Source organism: Pan paniscus, chromosome 1, assembly GCF_029289425.2.
Source record: "Pan paniscus chromosome 1, NHGRI_mPanPan1-v2.0_pri, whole genome shotgun sequence".
Taxonomy (NCBI): Eukaryota; Metazoa; Chordata; class Mammalia; order Primates; family Hominidae; genus Pan; species Pan paniscus.
In genome coordinates, this window is record NC_073249.2 from 29,406,729 (window position 1) to 29,421,490 (window position 14,762).

Sequence of the window (14,762 nt, forward strand, 5' to 3'; positions counted from 1 at the left end):
CATGCCCGGCGAAGCAGTGGGATTCTAAGGATAGGAAACAGATTCTAGTTGAAGAGATACTAAATGATAAAGTATACTGTCTTAGCTGTGAAATCAGTGAGTCTTTTAGGCTGGAAGTAATCTTAGGGGCAAGCTACCTCATCTAATTCCATTAACATTAGTGGTCAGGTTGCTCATCTGATGTCACAGAGCTGGAATTCAAACTATTGATTTCTATTGAGGCCGAGTATGTATTGTTTAAATGCTAAGAACAGAATTGGGAATATGTTTATGTTAAAATACATAGATGGAGAAAGAGTAAAGCATTTTCTTCCTAATACAGCAATGAACTGCTAACAGTTTAGTAACACAGAAGACTTTTGTATGGTTAAAGAATAGAATGAATGTATAAATTTGCATACTGGGTTCAGTAAGTTGTTGTTTCAACAGACACTCTGCTTTTCTTTATCAATCAGAATCCTGAGGTTGGCTTGAAGCCTGTGTGGTATAGTCCCAAAGTTTTCATTGAAGGTGCTGATGCAGAGACTTTTTCGGAGGGTGAGATAGTTACATTTATAAATTGGGGCAACCTCAACATTACAAAAATACACAAGTAAGAACTTTTTGTTTGTTTTCAAATAAACATAGGAGAAAAGTATTTTATTTGTATTTACTTATTAAACATTACCAAATTCAGACCCATACATGTTGCTGACTAGTAAATCTGCCCAGACAAAGCTACTGCAAATTCTGGACACAAGTTAAATTTTTTTCCATATATCTTTCAGTTTACTAACAGGCTATCAAGATGTCTTTTATTTGTGGTGTTGAAAATTACTACATCTGGATATAAAAAATAGTTGTAATGCTTTAATGAGAAATTACATGATAAAAAGGGACTCTATACAGTTGCATGACATGGGGATCTTTTAGACGGAATTTATATGTATAACATAATCTTTATACTAAAATTTACTTTAAAACTGATTGGTTAATAATTAATTTGACTTTCTAGTTACTATAGTGTGCTACACTTAGGAATATGATCTTCAGATTCTATAAATGAAACATAGTATGCTTAAGACTGATTTATGCAAACTCTGAGATCTTAATTGCGTAGTTATTACATATGATTGCAAATAACTGCCAAATGTTTTTAAACATAGTAATTCAAATTTTATAATGCTTGATGCAGGTGACTTTAAGTTAATAAATATATACATGTTCCTCATCAATTGTATGTGAATCTGTTCTCTAGTTGATTATTAGTATCTCGATGTCAGTGATTATATTATATTTATTAACCAATATATGTCTGGCATGTTAGAAGCTCAAATAAATGTTTGATTTGGAATTTTTCCAAAGAAAATTTCTTATCCATTTATTACAAAATAAAACAATAAATTATTTTATAATAATATAAAATTATTATAGAACAAAATAATGAATTTATGGCAGCTGTGGTTAATATTTCTTTGAATACTTTTAATCTTATATCTAGAAATGCAGATGGAAAAATCATATCTCTTGATGCAAAGTTGAATTTGGAAAACAAAGACTACAAGAAAACCACTAAGATCACTTGGCTTGCAGAGACTACACATGCTCTTCCTATTCCAGTAATCTGTGTCACTTATGAGCACTTGATCACAAAGCCAGTGCTAGGAAAAGACGAGGACTTTAAGCAGTATGTCAACAAGAACAGTAAGGTAACCTTCCAAAGAAACCATATTTCACCTTTTAAATTTTTCTTTAGAATTAAAAAAATTAATTTTATATATTTCGGATCCTCAGATAAAATGGATAAGATGTGTAGAATTTTATTTAAATCAAAAGATGTAAGTTGGCCGAGCATGGTGGCTCATGCCTGTAATCCTAGCTCTTTGGGAAGCCAAGGTGGGTGGATCGCTTGAGCTCAGGAGTTCAAGACCAGCCTGGGCAACATGGTGAAACCCCGTCTCTACAAAAAAACAAAAACAAAAACAAAAACGATGTAAGTAATGTTTCCATTTTATAGATGATAGGAAGTGAAACACAGTGAGGTTGAGTAACTTACCTGAGGACAAACAGTAAATAGTAGAGTTGGGATTCAAATCTGACCCTCGTATTTAAGCCTTACGCCAGCATGCCTTTCACCTAAGTCTATTACATGCTTCTTGCATCATATTTCATATTTATAGCAGGGAAATTATTTCTTCTGGAATGCTAATCAAGTTATTTAAAAGGTTTTTTGAGGCCAGTTTATGAATGTTAACTTTTAAAAATGTGATAAATTGAATTGTCATTTAACACTTCACCGTTTCATTGTGTGTCCTCAAGTAGTGAACTTTTTAACATATCTGTTTAAAATGGGAGTATTTTAGTTAGTGGAAACTGCTTGCATTTTAGAGTTATTTTACTACTATGATTTTGAGAAAGTATACTTTGGTTTTATATCATCTTTACAGCATGAAGAGCTAATGCTAGGGGATCCCTGCCTTAAGGATTTGAAAAAAGGAGATATTATACAACTCCAGAGAAGAGGATTCTTCATATGTGATCAACCTTATGAACCTGTTAGGTAAGTAAATGTAACTGAACGTCTAAATGAAAATGCTTAAAGTTGTTATAGTGAGTAATATTTTAGAAATTGAACTTTCACTAAAATAACGTACCTAACAGTTTTCTTTCTCAGTCTCTCAGTTTTGTTTTATATTTAACATTTTAGACAAGTAATTTATTTTAACAAGTGATCTTTGAAACAACACGCACATTGAACATTAATAAATTATTCATTTCTGAAATTAAACCTCTTATAATTAACTTTCCTGTAGCCCAAGTATAAAGAACAAAATTTCAGTCTGTATATTACCTATCTTTGGGTGAAAATTATTACCATTATCTTTTTCTTTGTAGTGTATTTTCACTAGATAAATGGTACAAACAGCATACATTTAGAGGGAAAAAAATAACCAGTATTTGTATTTTTTTTTTAACCATGAAGTAATAGGATTATTAGAAGGAGAACTCTATGTAAATTTTTGTCCCTTTTTTTTCTTTTCTGTTTGTCTCTGCTATTTTTTTAAGTGATATCTCTGTAACTGTGTAGTCAAAACGCCTCTCCTGAGATTTAGTCTTGTGAATCTAACTGCTTTAGATACCTGTGAATAGATTCTTTCAAGCATTTCAAACTCAACGTGTTCAAAATTCCAGGATCTAGGTGTCATCTTTGATTTATGCTTCCCCTTCATCCCTTTTTTCACTCAGCAAACTCTGTCGTTTGTGTTGCCCATCTGGTCCATCTCTGTGGATCCACTACTCTGCCTTATTTCAGGCTTCCTTGATTGCCAAAACAGGCTCTCAGGTATCTCCTTGCCTCCAATTTCATCCTTTTTCTGTTCAGTTTTCACATGCCCACCAGTCTGAAAATTTAAGAGTAACAGTTTTATCACATTTCTCTACTGTTAAAAAATCTCTATTAGTAGGGCAGCCACTATGACTTATGCCTATAATCCCAGCACTTTGCAAGGCTGAGGCAAGAGGATTACTTGAGGCCAGGAGTTCAAGACCAGCCTGGGCAACATAGTGAGACCCCATCTCTACAAAAAATTATAAATAAAGAATTAACCAGGCATGGTGGTACACACCTGTAATCCTCACTGCTCAAGCAGGTGAGGCGGCAGGATTGCTTGAGCCCACAAGTTCAAGGTTACAGTGACCTATAATTGCACCACCACACTCCAGCCTTGGTGACAGAGCAAGACTCTCTCAAAAACAAACAAACATTATTGTTAGTTTCAGAGTAAAAGCTAAACTTTTGAGTTTGATATGCAAGATTTTTCATGTTACGGCGTCTCTTGAGCCATAGGTGTTGGCGTTTTCTCGCCCTGATCCCTTCTTTTTAACATATGTACCAAATTGCCTGGGGCTTTTCAAAAGCACTTGATGCCTTTTCCTGGAATGGCCTTGTGGCTTTTTCGTCATATGAGTAACCTTATTCATTTTAATATCACATTTCCTTTAGTCACATAAGCTCACGCATGCATACAGTGTAGCATAGTGCCTAATAGTTGTTAAGCCCTCCTTAAGTATTTAGTAATGGTGGTGGTACCACCAACTAAAATAACAGAGTAGGTTCTCATTTTATTCTTAGAAAGTTTTTGAACTTTTCAACAAATAGTGCTAGAAGAACTGAACAGCTACACATGAAAGAGTGAAGTTGGGCACTTTCTCATATCATATACAAAAATTAACTCAACATTTATCAAAGACCTAAATGTAAGAGCTAAAAACTATAAAACTCTTAGAAGAAAACGTGAATGTAAATCTTTGTAACCTTGGCAATGCTGTTTTGGATATAACACCTAAATCACAATCAACCAAGAAAAAAAATAAATTGGACTTCATCAAGATTAACATATATTGTGTTTCAAAGAAAGTGAAAAGATAAGTCACAGAATGGGAGAAAATATTTGCACATATGTCTCTTAAAGGACTTGTATCCAGAAGAGAACCCAATTAACAATGGATTTAAGTAGACATTTCTTCAAGCAGATGTACAAATGTAAGCACATGAAAAGATGCTCAGCATCATTAGTTGTTAGGGAAATTCAGATGAAAATGACAATGAAATATCATTGCATACCACTAGGATGGCTGAAATAAAAAAAGACAATAACAAGGGTTAGAAATGTGGAGAAATTGGAACCCATATGTATTGCTGGTAGGGTTGTAGAATGGTTCAGCCACTTTGGAAAAACAGTTGGGTGATTCCTCCAAAAATTAAACACGGAGTTTAATCCATCAATTCCATTCCTGCATATTTGCCAAAGAAAAATAACATGTTCACACAAAAATGTGTACATGAATGTTTACAGCTGCATTATTCATAATTGCCAAAAAGTGGCAATAGATTATTGCTAATTACTATACCCTTTGAAATTGAGAAATTCTTATAAATTATTATTATTTTTTTAAGAAACAGGGTCTCACTCTCACCCAGACTTGAGTGCAGCGGCTTGACCTCCCCAGGCTCAGGTGATCCTCCCACCTCAGTCTCCTGAGTAGCTGGGGCTACAGATATGTGCCACCACACCCATCTAGTTTGTGTATTTTTTGTAGAGACAGGGTTTCACCATGTTTCCCAGGCTAGTCTTGAACTCCTCGGCTCAAGAGATCCACCTGCCTTGGCCCCCCGAAGTGCTGGGATTACAGATGTGAGCCACCATACCCACCCTTAAATATTTTAAAATAAATGAATGTTTTACAGAAATTTTTCTGCTTATAAGCAGATTAGGTGTGGTATGTAGACAAATTTTCTTGAAGTCAAGAGTATCATTAACATTCACTAACGCCCTTTCTAGTGGCAGGCATAGCAGATATAATTTTGCCCTGGACATAGTTTGTTCATATGGACGAAAGTTCATAGATTGGAAGTTTGTAATAAGGACTGTCAATTTTTTTTTCTTTTTTTTTTTTCCATTGAGGCAGAGTTTCTCTCCTGTTGCCCAGGCTGGAGTGCAATGATGCAGTCTCAGCTCATTGCAATCTCCATCTCCTGGGTTCAAGCAATTCTCCTGCCCCAGCCTCCCAAGTAGCTGGGATTACAGGCACCCGCCACCATACCTGGCTAAATTTTTGTATTTTTTAAGTAGAGACAGGTTTCACCATGTTGGCCAGGCTAGTCTCGAACTCTTGACCTCAGGTAATCCACCTGCCTTGGCCTCCCAAAGTGCTGGGATTAGAGTCATGAGCCACCATGGCTGACCAATTTTTTTTTTTCTTTGGAGACAGAATCTCGCTCTGTCACGCAGGCTGGAGTGCAGTGGTGTGATCTTGGCTCACTGCAACTTCTGCCTCCCGGGTTCAAGTGATTCTCCTGCCTCAGCCTCTGGAGTAGCTGGGACTACAGGCACCCGCCGCCACGCCTGGCTAATTTTTTGTATTTTAGTAGAGATGGGGTTTCACCGTGTTGCCCAGGCTGGTTTTGAACTCCTGAACTCAGGCAATCCACTCGCCTTGGCCTCTCAAAGTGCCAGTATTATAGGGGTGAGCCACTGCGCCCGGCCAAGACTGTCAATTTTTATTTATGCATTTGTTGTTTGTAAAACTATTCTGAAGAGCCTCTGATTTGAATAGTAAGACAATGGACTATTTTGTACTTCAAAAAGCATTAACTGGACAGGTGCAGTGGCTCACACCTGTTATCCCAGCACTTTGGGAGGCTGAGGTGGCCGGATCACTTGAGGTTAGGAGTTCAAGACCAGGCTCTACTAAAAATACAAAAATTAGTGTGGTGGCATGTGGCTGGTAATCCCAGCTACTTACAGGCTGAGGCAGGAGAATCACTTGAACGCAGGAGGTGGAAGCTGCAGTGAGCTTAGATCACATCACTACATTCCAGCCTGGGCGACAGAGTGAGACTGTCTCAAAAAGGAAAGAAAAAAAGAAAGAAAAGCATTAACTTCGTGCCATTGAATTTATCTAGGAATTCAGTGTTTATTGCTGTTCAGATAATTTTGTTCAAATAAACTATTTTGTCCCTTTATTTTCTTTTTAGCCCATATAGTTGCAAGGAAGCCCCGTGTGTTTTGATATACATTCCTGATGGGCACACAAAGGAAATGCCAACATCAGGGTCAAAGGAAAAGACCAAAGTAGAAGCCACAAAAAATGAGGTAATGACTTTTACGGATATGTGTATAAAAATAAATGGTCTTTCTATCCCAGGGTTTAGAATATATTTCTTTACAGATGATTATCTTTCTTACTGTGGAGACTGAAGAAGACAGTTAAGTCTTGCTCTTTGCATTTTGTTGTTATCCTTTCATGTAAGATTTTAAAATCTCACTCTGTCACCCAAGGCTGGAGTGCTGTGGCGCGATCTGGGCTCACTGCAACCTCCGCCTCCCGGGTTCAAGCAATTCTCATGCCTCAGCCTCCTGAGCAGTTGGGATTACAAGCGTGCACCATGACGCCCGGCTAATTTTTGTATTTTTAGTAGAGACAGGCTTTTGCCATGTTGGCCTGGCTGGTCTTGAACTCCTGACCTCAGGTGAAACTCCCACCTCGGCCTCCCAGAGTGCTGGGATTATAGGCATGAGTCACCGTGCCTGGCCAGACCCCTTATACTCTTAAGAATGATTTGCTTATGTGGGTTATATTTATCAGCATTTATCATACTAAAAATTGAGAAGTTTTAAAAGGATTTAATTCATGTAAAAATAATAAATCCAGTTACATGTTAACATACGAAAAGTTTTTATTAAAAAAAATTTTCCAAAATAAAAATTTTAGTTAAAAGAGCGGTATGGTTTTAAATTTTTACAGATCTCTTTAATATCTGACTTAATAGCTTCTAAAAACCTGTACAAACAGTCATGAGAGAATGAGAGCGAAAAAGACAAAATACATCGTAATATAGTGAAAATAGCTGTGACTTTGCAGATCCCCTTTAAAAGGGTTTTATATACCCCTTGGGGTCTGTGGACCACACCTTGAAAATTGCTACTATATATTATTCAATAACTCATGGAGTAAGCATGAGATGGGAAATTTGGTTGCTCTTCCCTCATTGGTTCCAGTTCCCATCTGTGCCTATCATTTTTTACATATCCTAGAAAGATAACTGGTGTTATGCTATAAGTTAGTATGTGTTCTTGAAAAACTTCATGTTCTGCAAAATCACATACTGAAAATAACAGCCGATGTTTCAAGAAAAACAGAGTTGAGGCAAACCACTAAAAACCTATGTATCTCATGCGGTTTCAGTCAGATGGTGGCTGGGTAGCAGTCATCAAAGACTCAACTGGGCTGTATTCTATTTTTATTTTATTTTATTTGAGACAGAGTATTGCTCTGTTGCCCAGGCTGGAGTGCAGTGGTATGATCTTGGCTCAGTGTAACCCCCACCTCCTGGCTTCAAGCGATTTTCCTGCCTCAGCCTCCCAAGTAGCTGGGACTAAAGTCAGGCACCACCATGCCCAGCTAATTTTTTTATATTTTTAGTAGAGATGGGGTTTCGCCATGTTGGCCAGACTGGTCTTGAACTCCTTACCTCAGGTGATCTGCCCACCTCGGCCTCCCAAAGTACTGGGATTATAGGCATGATCCACTGCACCTGGCCTGGGCTGGATTCTAAAATTGTTTCCTCACCTGGATGCCAAGTTGATATTGGTGTTGGCTGGGAGCTCAGGTGGAATAGTTGACTGCAATAGCTGCAAGTGGCCTCTCTAGCATGACAGTGGCAGGGTAATAAGACTTCTTAACTATCATTTAAGGCCTCCAAAAGTGAGTGTCCAGTAGATGAGGTGGGAGTAGCATTGCATTTTAGGATTTAGACTTGTAAGTCTCACATAACATCATTTCTGCTGTACTCTGTTGGTCAAATCAGTAACAAGCTTTCTCAGATTCAGGAAAGTGCACAGAGATCCCCCTTCTTGGTGGGAGGAAAGTCAAAAAATTTGTGGACATGCTTTGAAACCTGCACACTTTTGAATAGAAATTCAATATTCAGGTACAGTTGACTGCCACTTATACCCAACTTTGCAGTCAGAGATCCTTTGCAGCTTTAAACCTGAAGGATAATAATGCTTTTCCCTGTGATGTGTAGATCTTTGAGGATATTTTTCTCCAATAGAGGCTGATACTATCAAAATTAAATTCTCATCCAGGGCTTAATGTTATGGTAAAAAATGTTTTTTAAGCATCATCCTCATTAAAGGAAGGCACTTATACGAAAGGTTTTTGGGTTTTTCTTCAGATTGTCAATGTATTTCTAAAGTTTTCTCTTTAATTATGAAAAGCTTGTTCCTGCATGCTTCTTTATTTGACATAAAACTGGAATACACAGGGAAAAAATCACACACAAGGCAGTGTGATTTTTTTTTTTTTTTTTTGGTGTTACACTCATATGTTCCCCTGTTTACTAACCATGAATGAGATGATTTATGTTGCAAATTAAATGTAGCAGAACAGGCCAGGTGCAGTGGCTTAAGCTTGTAATCCCAGCACTTTGGGAGGCCGAGGCGGACAGATCACGAGGCCAGGAGATTGAGACCATCCTGGCCAACATGGTGAAACCCTGTCTGTACTAAAAATGTAAAAATTAGCTGGGTGTGGTGGTGCAGGCCTGTAATCCCAGCTACTTGGGAGGTTGAGGAACAGTAATCACTTGAACCCGGGAGGCGGAGGTTTCAGTGAGCTGAGATCACACCACTGGACTCCAGCCTGGCGGCAGAGCAAGACACTGTCTCAAAAAAAAAAAAAAAAATGTAGCTGAACAAATATATATTTTTGATATAGGGTGGCTACATGAATTGTATTATTTATTTAATGTATATGCATTTATATATGCATATTAGTGTTTGAGTGTATATATAGAATCTCACTAAAAATAAATATGAGTGATTTAAGGAATTATGGGGAAGGAATTTTGAGCGATGGGTTTTTTTTACTGACATGCCCACTTTGAGAGCCTAACGCCCGTGTAAAATGCAACTCTGATACAGCTTGAGATACCTGTTAAGTGTCTAGGTAAAGATGTCTTGAAGACATTGAAAATGCTGGGTCTGGGATCAGGACAGAATTCTGGAATAGAGATGAAAATTTTTGGAATTTATACATAAGACTGTGAATATGGATAAGATTATTCTGAAAAATTAAGTGGCAGATCATTTAAAAGAAAAAAGCTGAAAGAAAGGTATAATGTGAGCTGGGTTTTAATGTTAGAAGGGTTTCAGTAGGGAAGAATGCAGTCTAGGCAGCAGAAAGCATGAATAAAAATAGTATCTTTATTCACTCTTCAGGGTTGATTTTAGTGAACATAGCTCTAGATTTTATACACAAATAGATACCTGTAAATTTATAATTTTACACAAATGAAACTGTTCCACAACAATGAGTTACAATTATATCACAGAGTTTGATGGAGCTCTTGCCTTATCAACAATCTAGATGTATTTCATCTCTAAAAAAATTAATAGTGATACCTAATGCTTATTGATATTCACTTTTTCTCAGCCTTTGTGACTAAGGGCTTTACACAGATTACTTTTTATTTTCCCATCAACTTGATGGGTTAAGTATGGTTATCCCCCTTTTATAGTAAGGAAACAGCTTAAAATAACTCAAAGTTGCACAGTGAGTATGTGGTAGAGCAGTGATTTATTCTCAAACTTGATGGGTATGTTATAATTTCTTTAGTCCCCTAATGACAAAGATTTAGGGTATTTTCAGGTTTTTACTATAGTAAAAATGCTTCAGTGAGTATGTAGGTACCTCTATCTTTGTTTACGCCTGCCATTTTTCATTAGGATAAATACTTAGGAGATTATTCATTTAAGCTTTTTAAGGGATTGAAGTTTAAAGTTTTATAAAACAATCAGTTTGAAATAATTTTGTGGGAAAACATTTAATATGAATTAATTATTTTACTTTTGGTTTTCTCTCTTGGTAGACCTCTGCTCCTTTTAAGGAAAGACCAACACCTTCTCTGAATAATAATTGTACTACATCTGAGGATTCCTTGGTCCTTTACAATAGAGTGGCTGTTCAAGGAGATGTGGTTCGTGAATTAAAAGCCAAGAAAGCACCAAAGGAAGATGTAGATGCAGCTGTAAAACAGCTTTTGTCTTTGAAAGCTGAATATAAGGAGAAAACTGGCCAGGAATATAAACCTGGAAACCCTCCTGCTGAAATAGGACAGAATATTTCTTCTAATTCCTCAGCAAGTATTCTGGAAAGTAAATCTCTGTATGATGAAGTTGCTGCACAAGGGGAGGTGGTTCGTAAGCTAAAAGCTGAAAAAGCCCCTAAGGTCAGTATGTTAGAGAAAGTCAAGACCACATTTTCAGTAAGTGTGTGAATTCAAACTGCTTAGAGTAGTCTCATCTTCTTATAAAACATCGACTGCTCATATTTTGATGTAATAATCAACATTGATTGATACCTGCTATGTGCCAAGCTCTGAAAATATATATAAGAAGCTCATAATCTAGTGGAGGGGTGACTTACTGGGGAAGGAAACATACAGACTCAGTGTACTCTTATGTGATGTGACTGTAATCCTTTGTGATATGTATAAGTTGCTATGTAAAGGGTTTGTGTTCTTAAGTGGCAACAAAGGTGGAAACCATTTATAAAGGATATTTAAAATCATCCTGAAGTAGAAGCAGCCATTATGGGGGAACAAAGATCACAACAAGGCACTCTTTAAGTGTGGAACCATGGTTCTCAAGCTTTACTGTGCACCAGAATTACTGGCTTGCTAAAACATGGATTGCTAGGCCCTGCCCTTTGACTTTCTTCTGCAGTAGATTCAGAGCACGTGGAGAATACGCATTTCTAAAAAGTTTCTCAGGTGATGCAGATGCTACTGTCCCAGGGACCATGCTTTGAGAACTCCCAGTGTAGAGGACAGTACCAGCAGAGGTAGAGGTCAGGAGGTACAAGGTGTATTCAAGGAATAACAGATGGATTGTCAAGAGGTTTTTGACCTGTGATTATCTCCAGCTTTTCATAGCAGAGCCTTCAAATTATATGACATTTTGACTGAAGTATAAATTATATTCTTGTTTCAGTATGTCCTTAGGCAAAACATTTAGCCAAGTAGGTGTGGCACCTAGTGTGAAATGGGCTTACTTGATGTAGGTAAGAGACAAAGGGAATGGCATCTGTATAGACTGTGAAAGATCGTATTTAATAATGAAGGTACGTAGTTCTCCTCAAACAGCAGCATAGTTTAAGACATGATCAGATAAATAGTACTGCAACGAAAAACAATTCAGCCCCTGATGAGCTGCCAAAAATTGTAGAATTTAGGCTGTGGCACATACACAGAGAGGTATGGTACACCACTAGGCTTGACTTATGTGGCGGGAAGGGGATTTGTTCTAAAATGTCAGATCTGTTGTCCTGTCAGGGTCCTAGGCTCAGGCTGGAGAATTCAGTAAGTTCCTCACCTTATCAACAAGTTGCTGGCATCTGACATGAAACCCTGCCACCTAAGATACTTTGATTCATGAATATTTGACCTCACATTTTGAGGTCTTGCCCCAGGAGTTAATATTTTTCTGTCTCTCCATTGTGAACTGTTGAGAAATCCTTTATTAGGTCAGTGCAAAAGTAATTGCGGTTCTTACCATTACTTTTAATGGCAAAAACCACAGTTACTTTTGCAGCAGCCTAAATAGCCTGTTGAGATCCCGCAGAACCATGATTATCTAAAACAGCTTTGCTTCAAGGAATAAATGCTGCTGGATGTATGAGTTTAGGATATAAATTCCAGATGTTTCTTACCTCATGGGGAGGTTGGCAGCATTTTGTACTGTATCTGTTGGACACTAAATATGTACTCCTTTCTAGGTGTAATTTGGAGGGAAGGGCTTTGGTCTTCAAATTTATTCATTGTATAAGTAGAATATATTGAGATTCTGTGCCAATTTTTGGTCAGCTTAATTATGGGTGGAATAGTAACAGAAGCAACCGTTGTACTTGGAGTGACAGTCAACTATGAATCCATCACCCATCCTTTTGGGTTAATGGGTTACATCATGCTTTCATAAAATAACACTGTTGAGGTTATGAAAAGTCAGCTTAAGGTAAAAAGATCTAAATTTCTTTGGTAATTGGGCAGGTACTTTTATTAGGTATTTTAATACTAATGTGATACTGAAATAAATCTGACTTCAGTTTAGTCTGACTTACATTTATTGAATGCCTACTGTATACCATGTCTATGTTTCAAAATATAGTAAGTCTTAATATTGTTCATAGGTTCTTGGAAACTGAGACTTTAAGCAAAATGGTGTATAACAAAAATAGGCTAATTGAGATAAACAAGAAATTAAGTAGGCCAGGTGCGGTGGCTCATGCCTGTAATCCCAGCACTTTGGGAGGCCGAGGTGGGCAGATCATAAGGTCAGGAGATCGAGACCATCCTTGTTAACACAGTGAAACCCTGTCTCTACTAAAAATGCAAAAAATTAGCTGGGTGTGGTGGCAGGTGCCTGTAGTCCCAGCTACTTGGGAGGCTGAGGCAGGAGAATGGCATGAACCCGGGAGGGAAAGCTTGGAGTGAGCTGAGATATTGTGCCACTGTACTCCAGCCTGGGCAACAGCAAGACTCTATCTCAAAAAAAAAAAAAAAAAAAAAAGAAGTTACCACGGCATATTTCTGATCTCAAAAACATCGCATTACACAAACTTCTTGTGTTTTTTTATTGTTGTTGTTGTCTTCATTTTTTCTTTTTCTTTTTTAATATTTTGTCTTTTCTTTTTAAGATTATTTTTGCATTACACAGACCTCTAATAAAGACCCAAACACTTCTAATTGAAACAAATGTGAGCCGTATATACATTTAAGAAAGATGAATAAAGACAAGATAATTATTTACCCATTTATTCTAGTTCAGGGTTTTGGGTGGCCAGAGCCCATCCTTGTAGCTCAGGGCTCAAGGCAGGAACCAGCCCTGGATAAGACATCATTCCATTGCAGGGCACACTCACACACACCGACACTCAGACCGGGAGCATTTAGACTCACCAGTTCACCTAATGTGTGCAGCTTTGGGATGTGGAATGAAACTGGAGTTCCCAGAGAAAACTCACACAGACATGGGGAGAATGCACATGCTCCACACAGACAGTGGCTTCGGCTGGGAATCACGTTTTTTTTCTCTAAAACGTTATGATGAAATGACATCAAACAAAACAGTGTTATTCAAGGACCTGCTGTACTGCGTATATTTTTTCTCCGAATGCTAATAGTAGTAAATGTTTCTTCTCTTCTAAAGAACGAACCCAGTTACTAGGAATGGAACGCATTTAGCCTGCATCTGGCACTGTGTACTATACACTTTTTAGTCCTCCCAAGAGCCATGTACAAAAATATTCAAAGAATGCTACTTTTTCTATTTGCTTGTTATAGCAACAGAGGAGAAACTGAATATGAAAGTAACTTCCTGAAATTTGCAAAGCCTAGATTAAAATATTGACCGATTCCCATGTTATTTACCTTGAGAGGTGGTGACAGTGGGGTCCTCCATTGAAAGCGCTAGAGAGTTATAGTTTTACTAGCTTATCATTATTTAGCAAGTCTGTGCTTGTTTTACATTAATAATTTGCCTAAGCTTCTTAACTATTCAGTTTTCTACAAAGGTGGTTATTTTACTATGTCATGTTAAATGGTAAGGAAGGTGACCAGCTGAAGTTTTAGGTTACCAGCTTCAACTAGACTTTTCTTGCTCTGTTTTTTGTTTTGTTTTTAATCTTCTCTTTCCTGCTTCAGGATCAGATAGATGCTTCTATGAAAGAACTTTTAAGTGTAAAGGCAAAGTATAAGCAAAAAGACGGGCAAGTAATAAAAACTTGAAGTCCATCAAGTCTACCATCTTTTGCTCCTCTTATTCTTTTTCTCCTGCTCAGTAGGTTGCTGCATAAAATAATCGATCAAGTTGGTGTAGTGTGAGGTGCATAACAGAGAATACGCCAAAGATATAATAACACTGAATACTAAGTTACTTTAAAAACTAAAGCACTTTAAAACAATTTTTTTTTTTTTTTTGAGACAGGGTCTTGCTCTGTTGCCCAGGCTGGAGTGCAGTGGCTTGATCATGGTTCACTGCAGCCTCGACCTCCCAAGCAATCCTCTCATCTCAGTCTCCTAAGTAGCTGGAAGTACAGGCACATGCCAGTATGCCTGGCTAATTTTTGTATTGCTCGTAGAGACGGGGTTTCACTGTGTTAACAAGGCTGGTCTTGAACTTCTATACTCAAGCTGTCCGCCCTCCTTGACCTCTCAAAGT

The 14,762-nt window shown here is 37.5% G+C and overlaps 1 protein-coding gene across 2 annotated transcripts in view; it reads left to right on the plus strand.

The window, feature by feature from the left end:
* Window positions 1-14,762, plus strand: part of EPRS1 (glutamyl-prolyl-tRNA synthetase 1) — an 80,942-nt gene that overhangs the window by 39,137 nt on the left and 27,043 nt on the right. For both annotated transcript variants that reach the window (XM_003807182.6, XM_034947110.3), the window contains 5 exons: window positions 456-592; window positions 1,481-1,688; window positions 2,427-2,539; window positions 6,518-6,635; window positions 10,415-10,774. In XM_003807182.6, coding sequence (XP_003807230.2) covers window positions 456-592; window positions 1,481-1,688; window positions 2,427-2,539; window positions 6,518-6,635; window positions 10,415-10,774 — 936 coding nt within the window. The remainder of the gene's footprint in view (window positions 1-455; window positions 593-1,480; window positions 1,689-2,426; window positions 2,540-6,517; window positions 6,636-10,414; window positions 10,775-14,762) is intronic.